The 25,303-nt window shown below is 35.5% G+C and overlaps 1 protein-coding gene across 2 annotated transcripts in view; it reads left to right on the forward strand.

Annotated features, from left to right (window-relative positions):
- The first annotated feature begins 333 nt into the window (after positions 1-333).
- PLEKHM3 (pleckstrin homology domain containing M3) overlaps positions 334-25,303 on the forward strand; it is a 198,615-nt gene continuing 173,645 nt past the window's right edge. Inside the window, exons 1-3 of one of the 2 annotated variants that reach the window (XM_051983665.1) lie at positions 334-1,236; positions 15,218-15,257; positions 18,459-19,369. In XM_051983665.1, coding sequence (XP_051839625.1) covers positions 18,772-19,369 — 598 coding nt within the window. In that variant the 5' untranslated portion in view covers positions 334-1,236; positions 15,218-15,257; positions 18,459-18,771. The remainder of the gene's footprint in view (positions 1,237-15,217; positions 15,258-18,458; positions 19,370-25,303) is intronic. The other variant, XM_051983666.1, reaches the window with a different exon arrangement.

The following is a 25,303-nucleotide window of genomic DNA, read 5'->3' on the forward strand; positions in this document are numbered from 1 at the left end:
ATTCCATCCCCCACCACGTGCTCCTGAACCTGATCAGCTGGAAGTAAAACTTTTTGGTTGGATAGACCAAAAGGCATATAACCATTCCTAACCAAGGGTCACCAATGTTGTCTGCCTCCCCCAGGTCACTTCACTTCCTGTCACCTCCGGCAATCCGCGGTTCAAGACTGGGAAGAAGGATCACGTGATTTCCTGAAACCGGAGGCCCCGATCTCATCTTCCTGCTCTGGATATAGGGATCATGCAACTTAGTCACAACACTGAGAAATACTTCATCCAATCAATTCCATTCAGTCCTAACGAGAGTCAGGAATTATTTATATTTTCTCTTAAAGAAGAAAAATGAAGAATGTCTTTCCAAAGCACTTAAGCCAACTTCTCTCCTTACATCATAATACCATATTTGGTCACATTCTAGCACTACTGAGAATCTGAAGCAAAATGTCCCGAGTTTGTTTTTGTATTATTTCCCTACTGGTCCCTTGTGTGTATCTCCCTACTGGCCTACGCACTCCTTGCAAGAAGGAAAATCCCGTGTCCTTTGTGACCTGCAGGTTAATATCGATCCTCAAAGACTGCCACTGGGATACAAATCTCTGTCAGGTCCCACCAAGTTGGAAAAAGTTCGGTTCGTGGGGTGGAACTGAAGGAACACTTCGGTTAAGGTTAAGCGTTTGTTAGGGTAATTTATTTATTTTTCAGTTCCCGCTTGCCACCTAATAAAGCTGGAGGGATGTGCGTTGTTAAGGCGGGCGCCAAACCCAAGCCGGGGAGGAGACTGGCAGCCACGGGCTCCGTGCCAGGGCATCCCCCGAAGCGGAGCAGGGCATTCCGCATAGTTGTGGCTTTCTGCACGTGCCCCATCGGAGCAGCCCGGGGGAAACAAACAAACAGGTCACAAGGGCGCGGTTATCTGGAGTGCTGCCTTCCACGCCTCTTCTCCCCGGGAGAAGGCGGGATGAGTTGGCTTTTTTTTTTTTTTTTTTGGTAGTGGGGGGAGGGGAGAAGGGGGTTGAGTGCCTTCGGCAAGCCTGGAACCTTGTTGGTCGGAGTCTGAGTTTCCCTGGGTTGCTGGAGGGAAGGCTTTAAGAAGGGGACCAAGGCAGGCAGATTGTAAACAGAAAGCGTAAGCTGGGGGGGTAGCGGCGCCGGCTCCGGGCTGTCATCGCGGGAGGACGCGGAGGACGAGCGGGACGAGGAGGGCACGAGCCCTACCTCACCTGTGTCCAGCGCTAGGTGAGTCCCTGCCCCTCGCGCAGACCCCTCGTGAGGATTGTTCCCTGGGGAGAGGGGGAGGGGCGGAGGCCGGGCAGGGCGAGGGATACAGCTGTGCTCCCGTAGCGAGGGTCGCTGTCCGGACTGCACCGGGAGGTGGGGGCGTGTGAGCAAAAGGACCCGGCTCTCGCAGCCTAGAATCGGTAACATAACGCAAGCGCCCTGGGGTCCCAACTGCCTAGGCAAGAGGCAATCCCGGGGGTCCGAGAAGACCCCAGAAGGCGGCCCAGACAAAGAGCTAGCGGGGCTGAGGAGGGCAGGACACCTGGGCCTCTTGTTCCCACCGACACTCTTTCTCCTAAATCAGACCTTTGGTGGACTTAAGGGGTGTGGGGGGGGACGATTTAAGGGGGTGATCCTGTTGTGAGAGGACTCGGGACCGGGGAAGGTTTTGGACGAGGGGTCTTGGGCTTTCTTTAGGCCATGCATCCAGGTCTGATCCACTCTGACCAATAGGAAAGTGGGTCGAAGATGCTAGTGAATTTTCAGGAGAGACCCAGTTTGAGTCATGCAGTTGTTAACCTTACAGGGCTGTTTCTTTAGGAAGGGGTCGGAGAGGGGGCCCTGTTTTTATTTTAGAAATAACTTCCTAAAAAAGTGTTTCTTCTTTAACAATGTGTTCATATATTATATGTATGGAGATTTTTAATTTTTGAAAACTCATTATAAGCTAAGTCTATATATACAAATATATGAATACTCATATATATAATTTATTAGAAGTCCATGTATATGTTTGCAAAAGTTAGTTTATGTGTATGCTTGTGTATTTAACATATATGTATTTATATATGAAATAATATTTGTATATTTCCAAATATATGTGATGTAAATTATACAATTTGAGACTATATATTTACATTTATATATATACATATACATTTACAAATATGTATCTACATATGTTTATATGTGTAATCTTAATCAAGGCTTCTTAAACTATTTCTACTTGTCACATCTTTTCACCCAGGAAATTTTTAAGTGACCCCAGGTGTACAAATCAAACATTTATTATCTCCACATAAACTTATATATGTTATCTAAATCAGAGTTTCTTGAACTTTTCCGCTTGTCACTTTTTTTCACCCAAGAAATTTTTAAGTGACCCCAGGTATTTAAAATAAAAGTACAAATGCATTTACTGATAATAAAAAATAATTTAGCAATCCCTACATTGTCACATGATCCCATAACCACAGTTTAAGAAGCTCTAAATTATAGAGTAAGCCACAGGGATCATATCAATCCATAAACTTCAGGAAATGCCTGAATCAAAAAATCAGCTGGACGTAACATCTCTGGTAGGTTATGTCATATGTCTGATTAGTCACAACTAACTATAGAAGCATAGTGCTTGATACATAGTAGGTACTTAAGTGTTTATTAAATGAATGAATGAAATGCATTGACAGAAGCATTATGCTATTTGAAAACAAGTGTTGGGTTATTTTAAAATAGTCATATATACCAGCCTTAGTAATATATTCATTCTGGATACTAGCACATTATTAGCTATTGCTTTTGTGAAGATATGATTACTGGAAATGATCAGAGAATTTCAATGGAGATCTACATTCATAGAGCTCTTGATTGCATTTTAAATTTTCATTAACTTCAGGACCCAGATTAGTGTTCATTTTCATGGCCACACTTGTATATACATTTATTAACAATCAAGTATCCCAGATGAATATTGCTTCACTGTAAATAGACCAGTAATTTGACTGAGGTAGCATAGTTTAATGGAAAGAGCATTGAATTTAGACTCTAAGGAAATAAATTTTAATCCCAAAACAATCACTCACTGCCTTTGTGATCTTGTCACTTAACCTCCCTGGGCTGCAGTGTCCATCTGTGAAATGAAGGAATTGGGTTACTTGACCTTGAAATTCTCTTCCTGCACTTCAACTATGAATATTCAGCATCTGCCAATAAATATTTAAAAGTTCTGATTAGATTCTTGTAATACTCTTTTCCAATTCAAAGTACTTTCCTGGGTTTGTATGATGCTTGAAGAATTTCTGTGATTAAAGAACAGATATAAGGATGCGACTTAATATCTTTCTAATTAGTGACCAGCACGGGATGAGACCACCTCCCTAAAGTGGGATGAAAAGATTCCATCATTTCAGACTAATAGGAAAGTTTTCCAAAGAAAATGATAGTTTTTTCTGCACCTACTTCATTTGCTCTTCTTCTCTTCCATCTTTTTTTACACTTTACCTTCCCATATGTCCAGATTTCCCCTCAGAAAGGTACAGAAAATGCATAGTATCTTACCTGCTTGATTATCTTCCTCTAGATTTCAGCTTTTTAATCTGTGGATTATAACTCCCTATGGCACTATGTAACTGAATGTAGGGGGTCACAAAACTATGATTTGTGATTAGTAACGTTTGCTTTGTATACCTATTTTATATACTTCTATACCTGGGGTTGCATAAAAAATTTCTCTAGTAAAAAGAGGTTGCAAGTGGAAAAAGTGTAAAAAAACCCTGAATTCTAGACTCTCTCTGTAGTCTTCTAGACTCTAGATTCTATGCAACTCTAGATCCTATGGCATGTAGTGTTGGAGGAAGAGATTTCATTTATTAAGGAAAAAACATTAATTATTTTTCTTTTCTTCTTATAATAGATTTGGCATTTGACACTTTACACTGATACTTCACACCATTATTGCTTAGAGAATTTCTAAAACAAAAAGATCCAAATACTCTTAGAGGAGAGTAATGCTATGAAATGAATGCTGGTTCTGCACATAGGAAAAATGAACAATTATACTGAATTCCATTCATAAATTTTTTTTGTTGTTTTCACTTGATCTTTTCTAGACATGGAGAAATTTTTATTATTTTCCTGAGAATTGACAAAATATGTTTTAAAAACACACTTACCTGTCAGTATCATTTTTTTAAAATAACTTTTTATTGATAGAACTCATGCCAGGGTAATTTTTCAGTATCATTTCTTCTATGAATAGCAGGAATCATCATTTTAAACTAAAAATAGGGCCACCATTTTGATTCTGAAGTGGTGCTTTTTAATTAACATTGTATTATATAATCTCTCCAAATGAAAGTCTGTGGTTATGTATTACAAATACAGTTTTGAACTTATGTAAAATTGAGCAAGCATAAAGTGGAGATCTGCAATTATCTACTTAATTTAATCCATGTTGTTGGATCAACAATATAATTTAAGTCTAAACAAAATCTACTTGTTGAGTAGGGTCACTGAATTATCCATTTGATTTATTTATATTGATCCAATATAATTTAAGTCTAAACAAAATCTAATTGTTGAGTAGGGTCACTGAATTATCCATTTGATTTATTTATATTGATCAAACCAACTGGATAATTTTAAAATCTCTGCTTCCCTGTCTAGACTATAAACAAAGCCATAATGATATTTTTAGTAATTAAAATGGGAAAGGATATTGTAGATTAATGAAAAGTCAAATAAACAACAAACAATTTTTATACCTATGGACAAATTGACTAAATTGTCTCCTTGAGCTCATCTCACTCCCTATCTTCAGCAGTGACCTACCCTCTCCATTATTCTATCCCTTTCCTATCAAGCACAGACTTTTCTTGTGTAATGAATTCTGTCCTTTTAGGCTACCTCCCTCAATGGTATTTTTTCCTAGATTGTGAGTGATAGAATATGGGTCCTGTGCTAGTGATGGATTTGTCTAACACTTTCTAAGTGTGAGACTGAGTATATTACTTAGCTTAGTTAAGCCTCAGTTTCTTGAAAAATAGTGATAATAATCCTTATAGTGCCAAACTTGCAAAAATGTTGTTTTAAACGGGATAATGAATATAAAAAACTTTGATAACCTTAAAATTTCTATATAAATATTGTTATTTTCCAAATGACTAACTCCTTTGGAACAATGACTCCCCTCTTCTACCTCTTCCCAATACATTTAAATTTAAAGCTCTTAAATTAAGCACTTAATACACTCTTACTGAATGACTAACTTTTGGTTCTTGTCCAATCTGGCAATTATTTCTTACTCTCAAGTACATTCTCAAATACATCGTGGCAATATTGACCCCCCCGCCCAGACCTCCATTACTGTTCATAATAAGTGCTTAATAAATATTAGAATAGAGATACTCTCAAACAGCAGATCTCTCAGCTTTTATGTAGTGATGCTGTAAGAGTGTAGTTACTTTATCCCCCCCCCTTGAAGTTTTCTGAAATTCTAAGAGTTAAAATCCAGCAGGATTGCTGTTTACTGTCAATGCTTTTCCACTCTTAAGTGATTTCAGGGTTTCAGAGATATTAGCTCCTCATAATTAGTGTGTGATATAGCAGATACCTTTTAGACACTTCAGCCTAATGCTTTCACTTAAAAGTATTTGTATACCTCTGATAGAGGAGGGATTATTAGGAATGAAAGGTGAATTGTTATACTTGTTTTGTTTAAAACTGAATGCTATATTTCCAACCCACAAATGTTTCCTCTTTAAAAAAAAGTTTGCTTTACAAGAAAGCAGTTCATTTGGTCATGTCTTAGTCAAAATGTGTAGTTTGGTTAAAAACGTTCATGTTGTCCTCAAACATTTTCAATTTGGAAACATGTTTTAGTTATTTAGCAAGAACATTTATTTGTGGTACTGTATACTGAAACATTTTTATTTAAAAAAATCTCATTTGGAGGAAAATGTCAGAGAATGTCATAATTAGGGAGATCTGATCAGAAAGTTTCTCACTTCCATATGAAATAGATGCATACATTATTTTTATGTGCTACATTTAGTGACCCATTTTTTTTCTCCTTTTCATCTTTTTTCTCAATTATACTCCAATTCTTTGGCTTTGTGCTACATAAGCTTTTTGTTCTTGTTCAAAAGACAAGATAAGATGAGACAACAAAACATCATCTTTAACAATAAAAAAAAAATAAGCATCAAGCAGAGTAACATAGAGGTCATTCTCTAATATTTGTCTAGCCATATGAAACAGGGAGTGTAGAAAAGTTTCTCTTCACCAAACAACCAGAAAGAAAGACTACATAGAAGGAAGAATCATGAAAGTAAATTACTGAACTAATTTACACTCCTCCTCCTCCCCCCCCTAATTTATTTTAAAATTAGAACAAAAGAAAGAAAAAAAAAAAAACAGGTAAACAAACAACAAAAAAGGTGAAAATATTATACTTCGATCCATATTTAGTCTCCATAGTTTTCTTTCTGGATTCATATGGCACTTTCCAAGCCAAGTCTATTGGAATTAGCTTGAATCACTGAACTATTGAAAACTAAGACAATCACAGTAGATCATCACATAATCATCTTGTTGCTGTGTATAGTGTTTTCTTGGTTCTGTTGATTTACCTCAGCATCAGCTTATGTGAGTCTCTCCAGGCTTCTCTTAAATCAGCCTGCTCATCATTTCTTATAGAACAATAATATTCCATAACATTCATATACCATAATTTATTCAGCCATTTCTCACCTGAAGAGGATGCGCTCAATTTCCAGTTCCTTGTCACTACAAAAAGGGCTGCTACAAACTTTTTGCACATGTGGGTCCTTTTCCCTCTGTTATGATCTCTTTAGGATACAGACTCAGTAGTGAAACTTCAGAGGTATGCATAGTTTGATAATATTTTGGGCACAGTTCCAAATTGCTTTCTAGAATGGCTGGATCTGTTTCACAGTTCCACCAAACTTTAGTGTCCCAATTTTTCCACATCCCCTCTAACATTCATAATTATCTTTTTCTGTCATCTTAGCCAATCTGAGAGGGGTAATGGGCACAACTTAAAAAGAAGCTCTACAATTTTGTTTTCTCTAAGGTCTGATATATTTTCATTTCACAAGCCAGAAGAGTAGATGAGTCAGCAGAACCAAGAAATGCCTGATGACAAGATCTTTAACCTCAGTTTGCTTTTTTCATAGTGGCTTAAAACATATTATTTAATCTCAAATGGTAAAATTCTTTGGATTTTCCCAAATGACATCTCCTATCCCTTTCTGTTGTTATCTTACGGATTACTTTTTTTTTTTTTTTTTTTTTTTTCACTCATTGGCTTTATATCTTCCCTTAATCTATAATGGCTGTGTGGTAGGGGCCAAGCAGTAGCTTCCTAGTCCTTTGTCTCCTTTGGCCATTTTCCATGCAGCTCAACGCTGATACCCAAAGGACCCCACTTATCCTATGTTCACTATCTAGTCAACATTGGGGCAACATTAGGATCTCTGAAGACTCTGAGACATTTTCAGAGGTGATTGAGTCTCTGTGTCAAGACTAAATAAGTTTCTAGATATTCTCTTTCAAATGATATTACCTACTAATTACAAAAAATTAATCTTTGCTCTGCTTTTATTTTCTGTGTATGAAAATTAGATGAGATTGTTTGAGTAGTAGTCACAAGGTGATAAGATAAAGGGGAATTGAATTCTATTCCATTTCCTCTGCCAACAAGACTACATATGAATGGAAATATAAAATTTTAAATGTGGAAAGTCTTTGAAAAATACAAATATTTGCCCGAAGCATGGATCTCCTTTATAGCTTGCCTGAAAAGAGGGTCATTTAGCCATTGCTTTATAGAACTTCATTTGCAGCATCTGCCTCTGAGGCATTCTATTTTTAGATATTTCTAATTATCAGGAAGTTCTTACATTAAATTGAAATCTGCATCCCTGTACCTTCTAATCACTGGTCCTAGTGAGTGATCCTGATAGGCTTAAGCAGATGAAATCATTTAGTTTATTATACAAAAGATAATATGTCCTTCCATCAAAGTCAGAGAAAGGCACCTAAGAGGATATTTTTATTGTGAAAAGGTTGGTAGTAAAACCATTCAAGAGAATCAAAGGAGATGCTATTTAGTAATCTGTTCTTTTCCCTTTCAATACTAATCACTCTGTTTCTTCTTGTAGTCTTTTTTACTATAACCAGATGGTACAGTGGATTGAGCATTAGGTGTGAAGTCAGAAGACTCAAGTTCAAACCCATGTTCAGATACTTTACTGGTTTTGTGACCCTAGACAAGTTGCTTACCTTCTCTTCAGTTCCCTCAGCTGTAAAATAAGGATGTTAATACTTGGTGGATCAAATGAGTTATCCTTTATAAAGTGCTTAGCAAAGGACATGGCATATCATAGGCATTTAGTAAATGCTTCTTTCCTTCTTTCATTCTTTTTCCTTTTTTATTTTTGCTTAGCCTTCATGGGTTTCATTCACTTTATGGTGCAGGTTGTAATCTTTCCCTTTCATCTTTGTTAATTATATTAGCATTTTTATATTATTAATTAATAAAGATTAATTAAGATTTTCTTATGAACACTCTAATGATCCAGGTTAAGTCAAGTGAGCTGGGGGAATGTCAGTCAAGAGGACTAATCCAGTGTACTGTAAAGGTAAAGAACCAAAGAGCTGTCTTCAAGTGTACAAGAGACCAGGGAAAGGGTTAGCTAAGGGGATGTAGCACCATGGAACTATCCTCACCTATTCAGAGGGGAGCTGATGCCAGAGTTTTGGAGAATGGCAGATATGGGAGGGCTGGGTACCTAATCTCACCTGGTCTTTAGTTGTGGGGGGCGAATGAGCTTAATTTTCAGAAATGAAATATGGCTTAGTGTAAAGAGCAGTGGATTTGCAGTCAGAAACCCTGAGAGAAGAAGCTGCTTCTTCCTGCCTGTCCTTTAGCAAATTACTTTGCCTTCATTTCCTCATCTATAAAAAAGAGGAAGTTGGAGTAGATGATCTTTCAAGGCTCTTTCCAACTTTAATTTTATAGATTTAAATAGACCAAAGCCAAGAAAAGTCAGAAGAATCAGGAAGGCTAAGAAAAAATGGAAAAGAAGATTGAGAAGAATGTTCTCAGAACAAGGATGCTTGACAGATGAGTTTGGATTAAGTAGAGATGCTGAGTAATCAGAAATAGAGACAAAAATCAGACTAAGCAAGTTTACCTATGGGAATGCTTTTTCTTCAATAAATCTGTTGGATCATTCCATGGGATAATAAGCACCTCTGGCTTATTCAGAAGCATACTTCTGGCAGACCCAAGTAGCTACATAGTTACATGAACTAATAAGCTCTCTAAATCATCTCTAAATTTGGTATCACATGCAGGAAACGTCCTTTTTTTAGGAGTGCAGGAGTTTAGGAGTTCAAGTAATTCCTTAAGATGCCATATTATGGTCAGGCTCAAGTTTGGTAGATTTTTATGGCTTTGGCTCAGAAGGTGAAGAGTACACAGAATATACCTACCATTTTTTTTTTTTTCCTGTTAATATTGGTACTAGCTTCAAAAGCTGACTCCAGCAATGCCTACTTAGGTTTTTAGATTTATACTATGGCTTTTTAAAGGCTGTCCCAGCATGAAGACACCTTGAGGTTATTTTTCATTTTTTTTGTTGCAACAATAAATTGATGATTGCCTATCAAGAAAATGAAGAAGGAAAGCTGAAAACTCATGTAATTGGTTTGTCCAAGTAAATGTTTTCTACTAGAAAGTTTTCTGTCAGTTTTAAAAGTAGTTGTGTCATTGAGTCCTTTCAGTTGTGAATGACTCTTCATGATCCCATTTTGGAGTTTTCTTGGCAAAAATACTGGAGCAGTGCATATTAAAAGTGGACTTCCTAATAAGGCATGTCACCTTTTTGACCCAAGTTCACACAAGGTCCCAGGAGCATCACAATCTTGACTATTAAGACAATCAAAGATTTGAATTAGTCTTTTTACCATTTAGCTTGGTTTCATGGAGAATATTTTTGGAGATCTCTGAGTTTATTGGTAACAAACAGTAACCAGAGAAATGCTTTAGAGAAGAATGTTAAATTGATTGGCTGGGATTTTTTTTTTAATTTTATTTGTTACATTTTAAGACCCATCTCCTTCCCTTCTTCCCCACCCTTCACTAGAGAAGGCCAGCATCTGACACAGATGTGTGTATGTGTGTGTATGTGCGTGTATATACACACATACACATATGTATATATAACCAGACTATGTATACTTCTGTTTATTGATTCTTTCTTGAAGGTAGATAGCATCTTCCTCTATATGTCCTATATAATTGAGCTGTGTATTTATAATATTTATAATAACTTAGTTGTCAAATTATTCTTCAAACAATATTACTGTAATTGTATAAAACTTTCTCTTGGTTCTGTTCATTGTATACTTCATTATTTCATGCAAATCTTTCCATGGTTTTTTTTTAAATTTAATAATAGCTTTTTATTTTCAAAATATATGCAAATTTAATTTTCAACATGTATCCTTGCAAAATCTTTTTTTCCAAATTTTTCTCCCTCCCTTCCCCTCCACCCTTCTTTTAGACAGCAAGCAATCCAATATATGTTAAAAATATGCAATCCTTTTATACATGTTTACACATTTATCATACACACAAGCTAAAAATCACATCAAAAAGAAAAAATAAAAAGAGCAAGCAAGCAAACAACAACAAAAAAGGTAAAAATACTATGTTGTAATCTACATTCAGTTCCCATAGTTTTCTCTTTGGATGCAGATGGCTCTCTCCATCACAAATCTATTGGAATTGGCTCACCTCATTGTTGAAAAGAGCCACAACCGTCAGAGTTAATCATCACATAATCTTGTTGTTGTGTTCAATGCTGTCTTGGTTCTATTTATTTCTTTTAGCATCAGTTCAAATAAATCTCTCCAGGCCTTTCTGAAATCATCAGCTGTAATGCAGAAGTTTCTATTCAGTAGTGAATGAAAAAAGTCATGATATAACTGAAGTCTCCAAGCCTTTTCAAAATTCAGGGTAAAGGCATTAACATTGAATTGGACTCTCAACTCCATCACATACACAAAAAAGATGAAGAATTGGTATCATCATATACTTTCTATAACCTTCTATCTACTTGAAGAGAGATTTTCAGTCTTTTGCTCATATGTCCACTACAAGAATTCATCTGATTTCCCTGGACCCCTAACCTGTGTTGCTGTATTGAATGCAAGGCCTAAATTACTGTTACACCTGTTTCATTTTTATTATCTAATTAATTAGATTATTCATAGATGTCAGGAATAGAGACCAAAACAATTCAGGCTAAAGAAGTTGAGTGAACACAGTTGATTTACAAAAGTAACTTTGAATCACTATGTTAAGTAGAATTGATCATGGTAGTTGACAGATTTAAAAAAGCTTTTCAACAGTGTTTTGTTTTGTTTTGTTTTTGTTTTTGCTACCTAGTAAGATCTGAAAAGAAATAGATGAGCAACATTCTTGCCTTTTTCTCATATGTAGTATATATTTTTAAATAATAGTTTGCCTCTTCTTTGTCTCCTAGTAACAGATTTCTATTTTAATGAGATTTGTATACTTGCTAACAATTTTAATGACCCTTTAAAATGGTTTTTTTTCCCTATATTTTTTGATTTACAATTCTGCTACATATTTAGGGTTACAACATTTCTTTTGTTTTTTTATATTCCTTATTCTGCTTTTCTTCACTGTAGCTTTCATATTTTGTAAGGATATTATACATTAATTTCTCAGATGGCATTGTGAAACTTATTGTACAGACTCTAGAGTCAAGGCCAAGTCACAACAAAATTATAAAACAGCTGAATTTATTTTCAGTGCCTCATATTTCCATTTTCTGTCTCTATTCCTTCCCTTTTTCCATTACTACAGATATCCAGTGCACTTAGTGCTCCAAGGTTCTTATATAAGCTTCTAAAATATTATTATTCACAAACGAGTCCCTTTGCCTCTATGAGTTTCAGTTTCCTTATCTATAAAAGGAGATTAGATTAGTAAATTAGCATCATTTACTACAGGAGCTATAATGACAGTTGTTTGAGAAATTTAAAAACAAGGAGACTTAATCATTTTGTTCTATCCATATCATTTCCTTTATTTGGCAACAAATGCTTCTTCAAATGAATAAATATGTATTTCCCAGCATCCACACTATAGAAGGGAAAAAAGAAGAAACCACATATAAGATGTGTCCAAAAGAGATTTGTTAAAGAATTTTCTTTAGAGCTAGCTGGAGACAGAGGTGGGATTATGTGGGCCTCCAAATGTACATCCAGATTAGGGTAATGGTTTAACAGTTTCTAAGATTGGGGTGATTGTGATGATTTTCCAAAAAATAGTTTCTTAGGTTTACCTTTATTCATCAAGTCCTACTTTTTAACTTCTTGCAATAGAGATGTTCCCTGTCTTTGAGGAGTTCTAGGATGGAGATTGTTGGTAATAAGGTGTTCCAGATATATGTTTTGAGATCTTTGTATGCAGTAATTTGTTAGTGACAATGAGAATAAGATATTGAAATATTTTCCTATTAATTCAAGGTTAGTTAATGAGGAGGGGTATGGAGGGTGTTAACTGTGATAGTTTTAGTGTTGATAATGAGAATCAATTAACACTTGTAGGACATTATATAATTGAATCTACCCAGGGAGTTCAGGAGCAATGCCAAGAAGGAGCCCTTGGAATGTTTTTTCAAAGGAGAATCAAAGGTCTTATGGAAGTGCTTATTGATTTTTTTTTTTTTTTAAAACCTATGAGTACTGACATGGATATCATAGAGGAGAGCAGATATACCCTTTCAATATACAAGGTTTCTAACAAAAGGAAAAAGGTCTTAACTATCAATATAGATATCTATAAATTTATATATACATGTATATATTCTGTAACAAGAAACATGTCAGTTTTATTTACATTTCCCAAAGAGGAAGTGGCATTTTAAATTACAAAATATTAAGAAGCAAATTATTATATATAAGTATTTAGATGATAAGACGAGTCATAGAAAATCCAAATTAGATACTATATAAAATGAATTGGGGCAGTTACAGTTTAGCAAACTCCATCCTTTAGATAATTTTGAAAGTCCTTTACAGCTTTAAGTGTCCTATTCCTTTGATCTTATTGAAAGTTAATTTAGTAGGCATGGACCCACACCTAACACCATATACCAAGATAAGATCAAAATGGGTCCATGACCTAGGCATAAAGAACGAGATTATAAATAAATTAGAGGAACATAGAATAGTTTATCTCTCAGACTTGTGGAGGAGAAAGAAATTTGTGACCAAAGATGAACTAGAGACCATTACTGATCACAAAATAGAAAATTTTGATTACATCAAATTAAAAGGCCTTTGTACAAACAAAACTAATGCAAACAAGATTAGAAGGGAAGCAACAAACTGGGAAAACATCTTCACAGTTAAAGGTTCTGATAAAGGCCTCATTTCTAAAATATATAGAGAACTGACTCAAATTTATAAGAAATCAAGCCATTCTCCAATTGATAAATGGTCAAAGGATATGAACAGACAATTTTCAGAGGATGAAATTGAAACTATTACCACTCATATGAAAGAGTGTTCCAAATCATTATTGATCAGAGAAATGCAAATTAAGACAATTCTGAGATACCACTACACACCTGTCAGATTGGCTAAGATGACAGGAAAAAATAATGATGAATGTTGGAGGGGATGCGGGAAAACTGGGACACTAATGCATTGTTGGTGGAGTTGCGAACGAATCCAACCATTCTGGAGAGCAATCTGGAATTATGCCCAAAAAATTATCAAATTGTGCATACCCTTTGATCCAGCAGTGTTTCTATTGGGCTTATATCCCAAAGAAATACTAAAGAAGGGAAAGGGACCTGTATGTGCCAAAATGTTTGTAGCAGCCCTATTTGTAGTGGCTAGAAACTGGAAAATGAATGGATGCCCATCAATTGGAGAATGGCTGGGTAAATTGTGGTATATGAATGTTATGGAATATTATTGTTCTGTAAGAAATGACCAGCAGGATGAATACAGAGAGGACTGGCGAGACTTACATGAACTGATGCTAAGTGAAATGAGCAGAACCAGGAGATCATTATACACTTCGACAACGATATTATATGAGGACATATTTTGATGGAAGTGGATTTCTTTGACAAAGAGACCTAACTAAGTTTCAATTGATAAATGACGGACATAAGCAGCTACACCCAAAGAACGAACACTGGGAAACAAATGTGAACTATCTGCATTTTAGTTTTTCTTCCCGGGTTATTTATACCTTCTGAATCCAATTCTCCCTATGCAATAAGAGAACTGTTTGGTTCTGCAAACATATATTGTATCTAGGATATACTGCAACATATCCAACATATAAAGGACTGCTTGCCATCTAGGGGAGGGGGTGGAGGGAGGGAGGGGGAAAAAAATCGGAAAAGAAATGAGTACAAGGAATAATGTTGTCATTATAAAGTAATCATTAAAAAAAAAAGAAAAAAATAACAACAAAAAAAGAAAGTTAATTTAGTATATTATCTATTCTAAGACTATTTGTATCTTTTTAAAATTTATATAATATTTGAGTATTTGTATTTTTAAAAGATATCAGGGAAGAGAACTCAAACACATTAATGTCTTAATTATAGAATTTCAAATCCTGTGGCACCAGAGTAAGTAAGCAGAGATGTTTTTTAGTAATAAATATTTATTAGAACTCTGTAATTGTTCAATATCACAGGGGCCTACTTTGCTGCACTAAAAGCTTGGATGTGTGAAGAGTAGTTCCTTTCATATTTCTGCTTTCACAGAATTGTGGGACAGATTGAGCCTTAACTAAAATGAAGTGTTCATGAATAGAGGAGTGAAGCATGTTGTCCCTAACCATTTAAATTTATACAACCACACTCAAGTCCCATTTTTAAAAAAAAGTTATTTGATAGAAAAGACTTTCTTTGGTTGCCTTTTACTGTTCATTTTCGTTTAGAGTATCATAGCTGTTTTTGAAAGGACGTGACTTGAGACACCTTTATTAAATTCAGATTACATGTCATTTCACCAAGTGGGAGGAAGTCTGAATTAACTTCTGAGACTGCCATACAGTCCCAGATAAAAAAGACATCTCTGTGTAGATTGGCTGGACATTGTTTAATAATCTGTTTCTGTCTCTTTGTAGGAGGGACTCAGCTTTCATCACTGCTAGTAATTTTGTGCAGGTAATTATGTAAGGCAGTTTTATTTGTTATATACAGCCATAATAATATTTTTCCCTGTCATATTTTTAGATAGGAGTTTCTTAGGCTTTCTGTTAATACTACCATTGGAGAACCTCTGGGGAGGTATTCTTATTAAGCCTTAATTTCCTGATCTGTAGAGTTGGAGCAATAAGTATTTATTGATATTTTTATCTGATATAGATATACAGGTAAAACCAGAGACATGAAGCAAAGTTGTAGTTGAGCTTAGAGTGCCATGATTAGAACATGACTCTAATTAGTCATGGACTTTCACTTTGCTGTTCAGACAGATAGTTGCGGTGCCCACACATAAATCTTGCTTCATGTAATTATGCAAAAGAACACTCTCACACATATTTATTTATATATGGAGAGAGAGAAAGAGAGAGAATCTTTATTAGCCTAGCCAGTCTTAAGAATGCCATTTGTGAAATATTCCTTATTTTTCTTTAGCAAAAGAAATGTTCTGTCTCTGTCTAGTTCAGGTGCTGCACAACTTGAGGAATTTGGAGAAGATCCCAAAAGAACAGTGTAAATGATTATCAGACTGAAAAAATGAGAACTAGAATAGTAGCATAAAGTAGCTTTGAGAACAGAAGACTTAAAGACTCTATAATTATAGTTATCAAGTATTTAAGAGCTTATTCCTCAGAAGTGCAGACCCACAGAACAGTTGAGTATTTTAGAAATTTTCATGACATCCCTTTTAAACAGTGTTCCTATCTCTCAGTACTCTCAAATCCCATGACCTGTACTCTCTCTCACCCCATTTTTTATCTAGGTACCTCCTACCAGCTGTTTTACCTCCTTAATCAAAAACTCTGAAATTTATCTGGTCATAGCATGCTTTCATTCCTTTTCTCCCCTTTCTCCTTCTTACCTGAAGTTATTCTTTCTATTTCACATTAATTTTCTGTTTCTCTGTTCCTTAGTCATCTCTTAGACTATCGCATGTCCTCAGCTTTTGCTTTCTTCACTTTCTTCACTTTCTTCACTTCCCAGTTTTGACCCTTTTCTTTACTCTTGAATCCCTTACCCCTTATTCCATAAACAATTCTTGCTATTTACTTTTTTTAGTCTTAGTTATGCTACTTAATGGAAGAAGAAAGCATTCAACTAAGGTAACTAATCTATATGTTATCTTAACTTCAGCTGGGCTCCTTTTATAGTAAGACAATCCTTTAGTTTTTTCCTGATTGTTAAATATTCTCTTCTAAACACACACACGCACATGCATGCACATACTTTCCCTCCTCCTTTCTCTTTCTCTCTCTCTCTCTCCTCCCTCCCTACCTCCCTCTCTCTCTCTCTCTCTCTTTCTCTCTCTCTCTGTCTTTTTCTCTTGCCTCCCTCTGTCTTTCTTTCCTTCTCATTTCTTCTCTGTCTCCCTCTCCCTCTTCTCCCTCTCTCCCCTCCTCAGCTTTCTCAGCCTTGAACCTTATTCATACTACTCTCTTGAGAGAATAGAGACCATTTGCTGAGAGCTCTTTGTTTTCTCTTCCACATTGTAAAAAGCCTCTGATTCTCTCCTCCTGTGTTCCATTTGTTACTGAGATGGGCCTTCTCCCACCACATCCCATTCTACTTGTCCTTTTGATTTTACTTTCTTCCATTTGACTTTTTTGTTAAAATTTTTTTTAAATTTTGAATTTCAAATTCTCTCCCTTTTATCTTTTTTCTTTCCTATTGAGAGGGCAAGCAATATGATTTATATATCAGCTATATATGTGATGTCATGCAAAACATTTCCATATTGATTATATTGCAAAAACAAGAAAAATAAAATTTATACTTCATTCTGCACTCAGTTTTTCAGTTCTCTTTCCGAAGGTAGATAGTATTTTTCATTATGAATCCTTTGGAATTATCTTTGATCATTGTCTTGATCTAAGTAGTTAAGCCTTTCACAGTTGATCATTGTTACACTTTTGTTGTTGCTGTGTTCACATAACCAAAATTCTCCATTTTGCTTCCCATGTATAAAAGTTAATAGTTGACAATGTTATGCTACAGTTCTCAGTTTCCATAATTATCCTGACCCAGTCTTGACCCAGTTTCCTTGCTTCTCAAAGCTCAGTCCTGCAAAACCTCCCCTCCCTCTTTATCAGAATATTTGATAAGGATAAAAGATCTTATGTTTTAGAATATCAGAATGTCTCTTCTCAACCCAAGCTACGGCAGTGTCAGATACCATCTTATCAAGATGCCTCTCCCCATCTCTGGGGTTCCTCCCCCCATGCCTCCCCTCACCCTGTCAGACCCAGATTGTCAGAGTCTCATTCCTGCTCTCAGCACCCTGATTCTGAGCCACGTGTATATGTCATCGAGAACTCACACTGCTGCTGGATTCTTGGAGACGGTAGTCTCATTCAGCCCTGGGACCAAACCATGGATCCAATTGATCCCAGTAAATCTCTCCCATTTAATAAATTATTAAATACTCTCTAATCTCTATTTTGCCTCAGTTTCTCCAGAATTACATTTATGTAAACCTTTTAAGATGTGCAGATGTAAACTTTTCACACATGTCATTAGCCTCAATTTTCTCATTTGTTAAATGGGAATAATAGGATCTACTCCCTAGGGTTGTTGTGAAGATAACATGTACAGGCTTTACAAACTTTAAAGAAAGTATTATGTAAATGTTAACTATAATAGTAAAGTAAGAAATTATGAAGGACAAAATTATCTTTAGATGTCAAGGGATCTTGGCACAGGCAGAATGTGCATAATTACATCAGCTTTATTTAATTATATCAGCTGTTCATACCCTACCTGATTTTTAGGTGCTTTCAAAGTATTTTAAATGATTCATGCCATTGACCAATTGTGAATCATTTGTTTTAAGTCAAGTATTAAAAAAAAAAAAGACTATAGCAACCATGTACAGTTTCTTTCAAAAACTTAATCTTTAGAAATAAAAGTTATTGGCTTCAATATCATATTCTCCATTCTTTTCTGTATAAATTGAATTGTAGCAAAAAGGTAGTAGAGTATGATCTTCCTTTTTGGAAACAATGGAACCTTTGTTCAAATCTTTTTACCTTTGTATAGTTTTGCAATAAAAGCATATTTGGGATTGGTAGGAAGTAATTAAGCATAATTAAATTAATAAGTTTAAATTAATTAAATAGCATTCAATAAATGTTTTTTATGTTGTGTCTGTTTATTATCCTCCAGGAAATAAAGAATCTAACCAGTTCATGACTTGTGAAACATCTTAAAGGATCATTTCTTTCCTACCTCCCTAAGAAGTAAAGTCCATTGGAACCTCATCCTGCTAAATAAAGAGTGCTTTGTAAGAGCCATATAAGTTCCAGCAATGCTTAAGCCTTTTCTTCTGCATCTGATTAAATGAAGGCACTTTTCTTTGTTCCCAGAAGTACTTTCTTGGTATACCTTTGTGCACCTTAGTGCTCTTTGGTGTTAGAATATTCATGAAATCCTCTCCTTTCCCAGTTCAGGACACTTGAGTCTCTTGAAAACCAGTGAAATGGAAGCCTTAGAAGTAGATGATATCAGCCCAGCCTTGGAAGTGACTGAGGATTTCTTCAGTTGTTTTGATAATAAGTTAGAAAAGGTGGTCCCGCAAGCTGAGGTTTATGGCATTCAGGAAGTCCCTGAACTAGTCGGGCATGAAGTCTTCAATAAAATAGTGGACAGTGGTACCATCAGGAATGGCCCATCCTTGGGCAAAGGCAACGGCATCATTTGGGATAGGTGTCAGAGTGGTCTCTTGGAAACCAAAGTTCAAAATGTATTCCCTGCCAAAGAACAGTTTATAGTCCAGAGAGGAACAGCCCCCGATAATCTCTCCTGGATGGAACAAAGGGAAGCTTCAACTTTTAATTTTTTCAGCATGTGTCAGCGTCGGAAGGACAGACCTCGGTCTGTGAATGACTTACTGGATGAGACCTCTTCTTTCAAGCCAGGTCATACCCGATCACGGTCAGATACTTCCCATGTGGAGTGGGGAGTGGTCCTCAAATCCACTCCTTTGCAGCAGCCATCTGTTCAAGGCACGCAGCCAACAAAGTCACCCTTCTTGTCACCATCCCACCACAAAGGAAAGGATGCTCAAGGAAATACAGGTATGGTTTTTATTCAAAGGATGCTGCTTTCTCTTCATCTTTATAAGTTGCCTCAACAATATTTTCTCCAGTGCTCATATCTAATTTTACCTTTATTGGTTTTTGCCTTTTCAAAATAACTTTTTCTTTATTTTTCTGAGGTAAGAATAACAGCCCCATTCCCTTCTTATTAGTAGAATGGCAAGATGCTGGGAAAAGAAAATTATAGCCATTCTTTTTTTAGGATACATTGTTTCTTATTTCAAAATCAAAATGATCTTTTATTAAATTTAAAGATTTGCTTGGTTACTTTCAACTCATTTATTCAATCAGCAGATAATTATCAAGTATCTACTAGTACCCAATATTGTGCCAAATGCTGGTCAAAAATATAAAACATTTCTTAGACATGGAAATAGACTACAAATAGACATACAAAAAGTTAGTTAACAATGAAAATCATTATACAAGAAAATCAAATAAGTGCTGCAGAAAAAGGAGGAAATGCCATGAGCTCAAGTTATCAGGGAATATCAGTTATCATAATAGAATTTAAAAGGAGGAATTCTCAACATTGCCTAACCCAGACTCCCATCATTTTACAGATGAATAAACTCTTTCCATTAAATTTTTTTTGGTTATTTTAAATTTGAATACACAAGTATGCATGAATATTTCTATCTACAAAGAAGACCAGAAAAAAAAAAAGTATTGCATATAAGACCAAGAATCTCATACACAGCTTTTTTTTTTGGGTACATACTAAATTCAATATATTCTAAAATCTCTCTTGTTTAGGTTTCAAAATATTTCTTTAATGCTCTTTCTTTTTTTTGCATCTCAACCACTATTCTTCCTTTTCTTCAACTTCTCCACTCTCCCCACAAATATTTTTCTTTGTAACAAATAAACACAAGTCAAGGAAAAGAGATTCACACATAGATCACATCTGAAAACAGAGGTTTTATTTTCCTCTTTTAGTCCAACTCTGTCAAAGGACAAAAAGTATGTTTCATCCATGGTCCTTTGAAGCTATGATTGAGTACTATATTAAAGTTCTTAAGTATTTCAAAGTTGCTTTTCATTATATTATTGTAGTTCTGTATATTGTTTTCCTCACTTTATCCCATTTCAGTGCATAAACATTTTCTCAGGCTTCTCTGCACCAATGCATTTTATCATTTTTATTTTGCAATTATATTCATTATTATTCATTTAGCATAATTTGTTTCATTATTCCTCGTTTAGTATACACCCCCTTTACTTTCCAGTTCATTACTATAGCAAAAAGTGCTGTTAAGAATGTTTTGAAATTATGATTCTTTCCCTCTATTTTTTATGTCTTTAAGAGTAGCTGCCTAGTAATGTTATTCAAGGATATGGATAACTTATTTTTTTATTTTCCAAATTATTTTCCAAAGTAATTGTACCAATTCAGAGTTCTACCAGTATCAAGTCCCTTAAACTTTTTCCTCTAGCAACCTCTTTTTGCCTGAGAAATGTTTATGCAATCCTGTCTCAAATCTGAGCCAAGGTGTTTCTGGCAGCATTCTCACATGCGCACTGCAAAGTGTGCATGGTGTGTGTTCAGAAACAAGGTTGCAGTGAAGTTGCACAATGCAACACAGGCAAGTACTGCCAGAAGGACCTTGGATTCATTATACATTTGATTTTGAATTAATTTTTGGTTCTTGCATTCAGAAACCTTTTATTGTTGCCAAATTTTTCATAACCCCCACATTCAGTTATATGACCCCTCGTGGGGTTGTGACCCCACAGTTTATAAGAAGCCTTGGATTAGATGGATATATCTTTTAATTCTGACATTCTGTGAATCTCAAAGATATTTCTTACAAGTGATGAATCCACTTTTCATTTGGAACATACTTTGATATTTGTAAATCTGTATTCATAAGAAGTTAACCCTTTACTTAGAGAAATGTTTGGTTGGAAATGTTGGCAATGCATGCCATTTTGAATATTAATTTTCTTTCCCTAGACTATTGCAGGTTTTTGAAATCCCTGTTCTTTTATTTATTATTTTTATTATAGCTTTTTATTTACAAGATATATACATGGATAATTTTTCAGCATTGACAGTTGTAAAATCTTCTGTTCCAATTTTTCCCCTCCACTCCACCTCCTCCCCCAGATGGTAGGTAGACCAATACATGTTAAATATGTTAAAGTATATGTTAAATGCAATATATGTATACTTGTTCTCACAGTTATTTTGCTGCACAAAAAGAATCAACTTTGAAATAGTGTACAATTAGCCTGTGAAGGAAATAAAAAATGCAGGCGAACAAAAATAGAGGGATTAGGAATTCTATGTAGTGGTTCACACTCATTTCCCTGAGTTCTTTCGCTGGGTGTAGCTGGTTCAATTCATTACTGGATCCAGGTCCATCAGAATTGATCATCATACAGTGTTGTTGAAATATATAATTATCTTCTGGTCTTGCTCCTTTCACTCAGCATCAGTTCATGTAAGTCTCTCCAGGGCTTTCTGAAATCATCCTATTGGTCATTTCTTACCGAACAATAATATTCCATAACATTCATACACCACAATTTATTCAGTCATTCTCCAACTGATGGGCATTCACTCAGTTTCCAGTTTCTGGCCACTACAAACAGGGTTGCCACAAACATTTTGGCACACACAGGTCCCTTTCCCTTCTTTAGTATCTCTTCGGGATATAAGCCTAGTAGTAACACTGCTGTATCAAAGGGTATGCACAGTTTGATAACTTTTTGAGCACAGTTCCAAATCGCTCCCCAGAATGGCTGGATGTATTCACAGTTCCATGAACAATGTATCAGTATCCCTGTTTTCCCACATTCCCTCCAACATTCCACATTATCTTTCCCTGTCATTCTAGCCTATCTGATAGGTGTGTAGTGGCATCTAGAGTTGTCTTAATTTGCATTTCTCTGATTAATAATGACTTGGAGCATCTTTTCATATGGCTAGAAATAGTTTCAATTTCTTCTTCTACAGAATTGTCTGTTCATATCCTTTAACCATTTATCAATTGGAGAATGGCTTGATTTCTTATAAATTACAGATAATTCTCTATATATTTTGGAAATGAGGCCGTTATCAGAACCGTTGACTGTAAAAATGTTTTCCCAGTTTATTGTTTCTCTTCTAATCTTTTAGTTTCGTTTGTATAGAAACTTTTCAATTTGATATAATCAAAATTTTCTATTTTATGATCAATAATGAAATCTAGTTCTCCTTTGGTCATAAATTCCTTCCTTCTCCACAGGTCTGAGAGGTAAACTATCCTATGTTGAAATCCCTGTTCTTAAGTAAGCATGCCATCCATTGTATTTATGTTGCATATAGCAGTTCCTAACTTTTTCATTCACTAACTTAGAACACTGAGTTCAGAAATTAAAAAGCAAGTAGAAATCAAAATATATTTGTTCAGTACTAGGTCTTTGTAGAAAGATCCATCTTAATGAGCATTAATTATTGTTATTGCTCACATTTCTGATTTCCACATCGGGTAGGAGGAACTAAGGCTCTAGCCATTGACATAGTTTCTATTGGCTTAAGTATAAAAGCCAGCTCATGAAGAAGCAAGAGTGTCTCAGACTTGATTGATTGTCCAGTATGGTCAACACAAAACAAGGAGGCTGTATTCATTTGAATCATTACTTTATACTTGAGCATCTTTTTGCATGCTATGGCTGAGAAAACCTACTAATATTTACTGTTTTTGATTTAAGTATATCACTTGTTTCATTTTTCAGTCTGAAGCAATAGAATAGCCTGAATCATAGTAACTAGCTTCATCAGCAGGATTGACTCAGAATGAGTTTGTTGTTCTTGTGATTGAAGTAGGGGAATGAGAAATCCCCTCAAGGTCCCCAGATGGCTCCTGTATGTGGATATGTGGGAAATTAGAAGGTAAATTGTTGGTATTTAATATAGAAACGTGTTATGTTATACATCCTTTAAGAATTGTACCCTTGTAAGATAATAGGAAAAGATTATGGTAAGTGTTGGAAGGAATTTGGGAAAACTGGGACACTAAATGCATTGTTGGTGGAGTTGTGAACTGATCATGGAACTTTGCCCAAAGGGCTTTCAAATTGTGCATATTTTTTAATACACCAGTCTTACTACTAGGTCTGTATCCAAGATCATAAAAGAGAGAAAAGGACCCACATGTACAAAAATGTTTGCTTTAGCCCTTTTTGAATTGGCAAGAAGTTGGAAATTGAATAGATAACCCATCAGTTGGGGAATGGCTGAATAAGTTATGGTATGTTTGGAATGATATTGAATATTATTATTCTATAAGAAATGATGAGCAGACTGATTTCAGAAAAACCTGGAAAGACTTACCTGAACTGATTCTGAGTGAAGCAAGCAGAACCAAGAGACAATAAACATTATGTGATGATCAACTGTCATGGACATGGCTCTTCTCAACAATGTGGTTATTCAAGGCAATTCCAATAGATTTGGGAATGAAAATGCCATCTAATCCAGAGAAAGAACTGTGGAGATTGAATGTGGATCTAAGCATAGTATTTTCACTTTTTTGTTTGTTTTTCTTTTTTTGATCAGATTTTCCTTACACAGCATGATTAATATATAAAGATGTTTAAAAGAATTGCACATATTTAACCTCAACCAGATTACTTGCTGTTTTGGGAAGCAGGGGAGATAAGGGAGGGAGGGAGAAAATTTTGAAACACAAAATTTTGCAAAAACAAATGTTGAAAACTATCTTTACATGTATTGGGAAAATAAATACTGTTGAATATTAAAAAGAAAAAAAGAATTATATCCCAAAGATGATAAATGACACAATCTGTTATTTTTTGAATTTGTATCAATTTTGTTTTAAGAGAGGATAAGTGGTCTCCAGGCCAACTAGTTATGGTAAATATGGAGTCTCCCTAAGTATTAAAATTTGGAAATTGTCTAAGAAGTATGACAGGGAATTACTTGAGACAATTTGAAATATTTAGGAGGCAATCACATAGACTTTGTTTTGAATCTTTGGCTTAAAATACTGGGGGAAATTTTCGAAAGGATAATATACCAAATTCACTGAAGTTGATTTGATGAAGAGAGGGATTCTACATCTGTTTCAAAAATTTAAAAGGAGAGACAGTTTATATTTCTGTTTATAAAAACTGATTTTTTTTTTCCTGAGATTTCCATTAATGGGTAGATATGGAGTCCTTTTGGATTGGGCCTTAATGCAAATTTCAGTGTAGGGGTAGTGTTTGGGCCCTAGCATATGGAGTAGGGCTGAGGTTCTATCTCATGGGAGCAGTATTAGGTCCCAACAAAGTACAGTTGTGGGAGGCAATGACAGAGAGCAGCATTATAGGTCCCAGTAACAGCAAGCAGTTTTTAGATTGCATTGTAAAACCCAATAGAGCTTTTATTGGAGGGGGCAAAGGCAAGTTCAGGAGGACCTTTGGTAACCATAATGTAGAACTAGTGGGACTCCTCCATATTTCTGCCAGTAAAGAACATAAAAGTCACTGGACATTTCTGTCCCAGAGAAGGCTTGGAGTGCCAAGTTGGTATTGTAGGGAGGTAGCTTGTTTTCTTAAGTGACAGATTGGACACGAAACTGAACTACTTAACCCTTGTTCAAGAAAAGGGCAGCTCCTCAACAGAAACCTCTATAGGAGTGGAGGTTTCATATTAACCCTGCCATGGAGATCCTAGGTAGAAAGCACCCTGCCTGGTAGATCAAGAAATACAGAAGGAGTCGTGGTAGCAACATACTCAGGGATCACCACAGTGCTTCCCACATGGCAGAGGAGCATGGAGCCAGTGCGAGAAGTTGGATGAAATTTAATTCCCAGCTTGTTCTTGTTTTCTGAATTGGCCCGTCTAGTTGTTTTCCTTAAAGGAATACACATCAAATCATCACATTTCTGTTTTAGTTGTTACAAAAACTCTTCCCCAAA

This window comes from Antechinus flavipes, chromosome 3, assembly GCF_016432865.1.
Source record: "Antechinus flavipes isolate AdamAnt ecotype Samford, QLD, Australia chromosome 3, AdamAnt_v2, whole genome shotgun sequence".
Lineage (NCBI taxonomy): Eukaryota > Metazoa > Chordata > Mammalia > Dasyuromorphia > Dasyuridae > Antechinus > Antechinus flavipes.